The sequence below is a fragment of the Oncorhynchus keta genome, chromosome 34 (genome assembly GCF_023373465.1).
Source record: "Oncorhynchus keta strain PuntledgeMale-10-30-2019 chromosome 34, Oket_V2, whole genome shotgun sequence".
In the NCBI taxonomy this organism is placed as follows: domain Eukaryota; kingdom Metazoa; phylum Chordata; class Actinopteri; order Salmoniformes; family Salmonidae; genus Oncorhynchus; species Oncorhynchus keta.
The window spans coordinates 51,607,017-51,613,432 of NC_068454.1; the positions used below are offsets into that span (position 1 = coordinate 51,607,017).

Consider the following 6,416-nt stretch of genomic DNA (forward strand, 5'->3'; position numbering starts at 1 on the left):
TCGGATATATTTTGCTACTTGCCAGATGTATTCACAGTAAACCAAGAGCCAGAGACATAGCAGTCATAATCCTGAAATGAGAGCGGCATGTCAAGCCTAGCCTGGTTCCATGTCTGTTTGTACTGATTTGCCATCTCCTAGGCTATACAACACAAACAGATCCAGGACCAGGCTAGCCTGCCAGGGCAACAGGACTACACATGCCCATCTCCCCCCGTTTACTATTGCTAGGCCAATGAATATTCACGTGGATTCATCTCATTGCAGTTCTGGACTGTTTCAATATTACTCAACAATTTTCCCACTCACATCAAGGGATACTTGATCTTGTCTGCAATGTTAGCCTCAACCTAACTCATATTAACCCTTCTCAATTCTCAATGTTTGACCACAATATTCTTAATTTCTCTCTTCTCTCATACACACCTCACAACATTGATAAAAGCCTCCTCTCCTTCTGCAACATCAAAGCTGTTAACCCCCTCCAACTCTTTGTTTTTCTATGTTTGAGTTTCAACTGTTAGGGAAGAGAAGACAACGCTTCAACTAGTCAGCCTCAATCTCACAGGCACAAATATGACTGGAGGTGCTCTACCATATAACCTCCGCCCCTTAAAGGGGCAGGTGAACATTTTTGTATAATTTGTGATATTTGGTTAAAAGACTCGGGTCACAAGAAATTAAATTTAACAATATACCACATTACTTTTTACTAGTAATACATTTATTGTTTTAGAAACAATGCAAAGCATGCTAATCTGGTTTTTTTGTGTTTTGTTGGTGTAATTTTAGCAACAACAAAAATATTTTGGCTGGTAAAAAATCTGATTGGCTGGTATATATTTTTTTATCTACCTGCCACAGTGGCTGGTGGACCAAAAAGTGAATCTTATACCCTGCTTCCCTTCCTTGCCAAGACTCTGGAATGGACTTCTGCCTCCCAATTCCAAACCCACCTGCTAATCGAGCCCTTCCAGTCTGGTTTCCCTCACCGCCACAGTACTGAAACTGCACTCAAAGTTATCAATGACCTCCTCACCTCTGCTGATGCTGGTGCCCTCAACATCCTGATTCTTCTCAATCTAAGTGCCACTTTTGACAGTGAGCCATCAGATCCTCCTCACCAGGCTTCAGGGTCTGGGTGTTGAGGGCACCGCAGTCATGGCTACAATCATACCTCACAAACCAGACCCTCAATGGCCACAACTCAGACTCAGCTGAAGTTACACAGGGTGTCCTCCAGGGCTCTGTGCTGGGCCCCTTACTCTTCATTATCTACATCCTCCACCTTGGTCAGATCCTCCGTCACTTCAACCTTGATTTCCACTGCTATACCGACACCACCCAGATCTACCTCTGCACCAAATCCTTCCACAACCAGCCTCTGACCCACATTGAATCCTGCCTCTGCAATAAAAACATGGATGCAACAAAACTTCAAGTTCAACAGTGATAAAACGGAACTCCTCTTGATAGGCACCAAATCCACCCTCACCAAAGCTGTCAACTTCACTACTGTCTCTCCCTCCCCTCACACATGTATCCTTGACATCATCCTGGACTCCACCCTCTTCCCCCTGCAACATTGCCAAAGTCAAGTCCTCCCTCTCCCTTCCTGCCACTGAAACCCTCATACATGCATTCATCTCCTCCCGTCTTGACTATTGCAACTCACTACTTTCCGGCTTTAACTCAAGCTCCCTCCTTAAGCTCCAAATTGTTCAAAACGCTGCAGCCCTTCTCACCCACACTAAGTTCTGGCAGCACATCACCCCTGTCCTCCATCAGCTTCACTGACTCCCTGTCTCCCAACACACTGATTACAAGACCCTCCTTCTGACCTACAAAGCCCTCCACCACCACCTTGCCCCCCCTTACCTCTCAGACCTTCTCCCCTGTCAGATTAAGATTTAGATCACTTTATTGATCAATTGCACGCAAGGTCCAACCAAAATTTTACTTCCACTTTTAACCCAACCCCTCTGAAAGACACACATACATAAACAGATTTTAGAGAAGTACAGGGGGCTGCCACACTGGGTGCCCGGTGAGCTGTCGTTGTGGGGGGTAAGTGCCTTGCTCAAGGGCACAACGGCAGGCTCTAGGATTCGAATTGGCAACGCTCCGGTTGCTGGCTCGCTTCTAACCGCTAGGCTACCTGCCGCACCAACCTACATGCTCACTCCGTTCCACCACAGCAGGCCACCTTGACATCCCCAGGTCCAAGCTCCAGAGCTTTGGTGACAGGGTCTTCCCCAAGGCTGCTCCTAGGCTCTGGAACTCCCTCCCTCCAGCCATCTGTGACTCTGAGTCCATCACCATCTTTCAGTCCAACCTCATCCAAAGTTCTCTCGCTCTCTCTCGCTCTCACACACACACACACACATCCTCTGACTTGGCTGGCCAGTTTGCAGAGCTCAGACCAGGCTTGACAAGCAAACAGCTTTCTCCATGGGCTGCCCATTCTTCCCCTTCGCTTAGTCCGTCTCCCAATTGCAGTATAAACATTCCTTTCTTTGGTCGGCGGAGCCCGCTCTGAAAGAGACCCTTTAATTGGAGCTGGATAAAAGGCATTCATGCCAGGGAAGCACAGCCTCCCCCTCCCTCCCACAGATGAAGGGGCACTACACTGAGAAGGCCAGTGATAAACAGAACAGAGGGTCAGTCGCTAAGACAATTATAGGCGTCTAATTAAAATAGCTCCCCCTCAGAGGTTGGGTGAGGGATAGGGTCTGAGGCCTCCCCTGTCAGCCCTCATCCCTGTCCCTAGAGATCGGCCATGTTTTTGGCCGCAGAGCTCTTGTAGGGGCTCAACAATGCCCATGATATGAGCCCTACTGAGTATGAGGGAGGCACTTTCAAGACATGGCTGGAGGGAGTACAGAGCAACACTTTAATTTGAATGTATTTTTATGAGCCCTACTGTCATGACAACATACCCCCAGTACTGTAAAAAAAAACATTTAATCTAGGCAAGTCAGTTAAGAAAAATTCTTATTTACAATGACGGCCTTCACCAGTCAAACCCGGACTTCGCTGGGCCAATTGTGCGCCACCCTATGGGACTCCCAATCACGGCCGGTTGTGATGCAGCCTGGATTCGAACCAGGGTGTCTGTAGAGACGCCTCTAGCACTGAGATGCAGTGCCTTAGACCACAGCAACACTCGGGAGCCCAAGCCCCTGCTTGTACAGTACTGGGGTATGTTGTCATGACAAGTCCTTAACCCCTGTTACCCTTTCTGAAATTAAGGATGTTACATTTAAACTGTACTTCAGCTACAGTGGCAAGAAAATTATGTGAACCCTTTGGAATTACTTGGATTTCTGCATAAATTGGTCATAAAATTCGATCTGACCTTCATCTAAGTCACAACAATAGACAAACAGTGTGCTTCAACTAATAACACACATTAATGTATTTTTCTTGTCTATATTGAATACATATTTTAATAATTCACAGTGTAGGTTGGAAAAGGTATGTGAACCCCTAGACTTCTCCAAACACTAACTAGAGTCAGGAGTCAACTAACCTGGAGTCCAGTCAATGAGACGAGATTGGAAATATTGGTTAGAGTTGCCCTGCCCTTTATAAAACACTCATAGAATGTGAGTTTGCTATTCACAAAAGCATTGCCTGATGTGAACCATGCCTCGAACAAAAGACATATCAGAAGACCTAAGATTAAGAATTGTTGAATTGCATAAAGCTGGAAAGGGTTACAAAAGTATCTCTAAAAGCCTTGATGTTCATCAGTCCACAGTAAGCCAAATGGTCTATAAATGGAGAAAATTCAGCACTGTTGCTACTCTCCCTAGGAGTGGCCGTCCTGCAAAGATGACTGCAAAAACACAGAGCAGAATGCTCAATGAGGTTAAGAAGAATCCTTGAGTGTCTAAGAATTCTCTGGAAACTGCTAACATCTTTGTTGACGAGTCTACGATACGTAAAACACTAAACAAGAATGGTGTTCATGGGAGGACACCACAGAAGAAGCCACTGCTGTCCAAAAAAACATTGCTGCACGTCTGAAGTTCGGAAAAGAGCACCTGGATGTTCCACAGCGCTACTGGCAAAATATTCTGTGGAAAGATTAAACTAATGTTGAGTTGTTTGGAAGGAACAAACAACACTATGTGTGAAGAAAAAAAGGCACAGCACACCAACATCAAAACCTTATCCCAACTGTAAATTATGGTAGCGGGTGCATAGTGGTTTGGGTCTGCTTTGCTGCCTGGACAGCTTGCTATCGTCGACGGAAAAATGAATTCCCAAGTTTATCAAGACTTTTTGCAGGAAATTGTAAGGCTATCAGCAGAAGTTGGGTGATGCAACAGGACAACAACCCAAACAACCCAAAAGACAGAAGTAAATCAACAACAGAATGACTTGAACAGAAGAAAATATGCCTACTGGAGTGGCCCAGTCAGTCCTGACCTCAACCTAATTTGAGATGCTGTGGCATGACCTCAAGAGAGCGGTTCACACCAGATATCCCAAAAATATTGCTGAATTGAAACAGTTTTGTTAAGAGGAATGGTCCAAAATTCCTCCTGACCATTGTGCAGGTCTGATCTGCAACTACAGAAAACGTTTGGTTGAGGTTATTGCTGCCAAAGGAGGGTCAACCAGTTATTAAATCCAAGGGTTCACATACTTTCCCCACCCTGCACTGTGAATGTTTACACAGTGTGTTCAAAAAAGACATGAAAACTTAGAATTGTTTGAGTTATTAGTTTAAGCAGACTGTGTTTGTCTATTGTTGTGACTTAGATTAATATAAGATCAAATTGTATGACCAATTTAAGCAGAAATCCAGGTAATTCCAAAGGGTTCATATCATTGTTCTTGCCACTGTATGTGTTTCTGGTGCTTCATAGAACTATGAACTATATGTGAGCTCTATGACACATTCATGTTTGTTGTGTTTCTGCTTGCCCAGACTATGCAGAGCCAGATGTGATGGCTTGGGGGCAGAAGCTTGGCTCCACCTTCCGGCCCACAGTGGAGGAGGGCTACACCGTCCCCTTCACTTTCAACCACTATGATACCCCTGGAAAGCTCCTAGAGCACACTGAGCCCCTGCCCCTGGAGCCCGAGTATGCCACCCCATTCAGTGACCAGCCCCCAGATCCCAATCTGGCAACTCCACAGGGGACACTACACAACAACAAACATGTACTGCCTATGGTTTCTACAGGGACAAGGACCACAATAACCCAAGCCCAGTATGACTGCCCCTCTCACAGAAAGTTGCCCAATGGCTATTGCACTACGTCTCTCCATGCCAATGTCCCACGCCCGGCCAGTGTGGTCTACACTGAGCCTGAGCCCCTGTTGTCTGACTCCCTGCTACAGCACCCATATGAGGAGCCTTTCTGAATACAGCAAGTTCAACCACTATTGCTGAAGTGTTACATATTGCACGCTATAAATGTAAAGGTAATTTACGATTGCGCCGATACATGCAGCATTTACTGTGAATGCAGTCTCCGCTATAACACAGGAACATTGTCTTTCAATTTAATTCACACTGTAACCCTGAATTTCAGCAATAAGGATTGAATAGAGCCCAACCTGGTACACACAGCCTCATTATTTTCATTGTCTGTGTGTACCAGTTTGCACTTGGTGGCACCATTGGCTGCTCTCTGCTTGGCACTCCCACCCCTTGGGCCACCGTAATGGGCAAAGCAGGGACCATTCATGACCAGTACCGTCCAAAGTTGATGACCTGTTATTTACAAGAAAATGTGTCTAATGGCATATATTGATTCCAATTAACTAATATATTCCGTGAATAAAACGGCACAAAAAGTAAAATATAAATTACAAATCAAAGTTTAACATACTTGAAAGCTGATATGCTCATTGAAGTGTCAGTTTAAATCATTCTTACAGGAGCTGTAAAAAAAAGAGCATGTCTTGGAAACAGCAATATGACTGTCTGATTACAGTGTATTATCTTGTATCAAGTTGTGACACCATTTCTCTCATCTGTTTAGATAATGCTTACTATTTTTGTTTTTTTTACTGTGATATTTTAAAAATAATTTTCAGGGGAACTTCATGTTCACAGAGTGAACTGAATGACACTGAAAAGTGAATATTTTTGTACTGAAAAAATAAATACAGTGACGAATATAGTTATTTCTATTATATTTAACACTATTTCCTGGGCCTCAAATGTTTGTGTACTGAGATAAAAGTGTGTGTTGTGGTTGAATAAAAATTACACAAACGTGCTTTGTTGACATCTTGTGGTAAAGAAAATTATGTGTGAAGAAAACATTAAGACCAATCATTTTTTTTTAGTCTTAAATTATTTTATTCCCAAATTTACCCATACACAATCACATTGACCAGTTGTGGGTTATTGACTAAGGCTAGACGTGATATCAGTTTTTGGGGATAGT

At 44.1% G+C, this 6,416-nt stretch overlaps 1 protein-coding gene across 3 annotated transcripts in view; it reads left to right on the forward strand.

Annotated features, from left to right (window-relative positions):
• The window catches only part of si:dkey-34d22.1 (discoidin, CUB and LCCL domain-containing protein 1), a 29,316-nt gene extending 23,071 nt beyond the window's left edge, over positions 1–6,245 (forward strand). For all 3 annotated transcript variants that reach the window (XM_035750476.2, XM_035750477.2, XM_035750478.2), the window contains one exon: positions 4,943–6,245. In XM_035750476.2, coding sequence (XP_035606369.1) covers positions 4,943–5,382 — 440 coding nt within the window. In that variant the 3' untranslated portion in view covers positions 5,383–6,245. The remainder of the gene's footprint in view (positions 1–4,942) is intronic.
• The last annotated feature ends 171 nt before the right edge of the window (positions 6,246–6,416 follow it).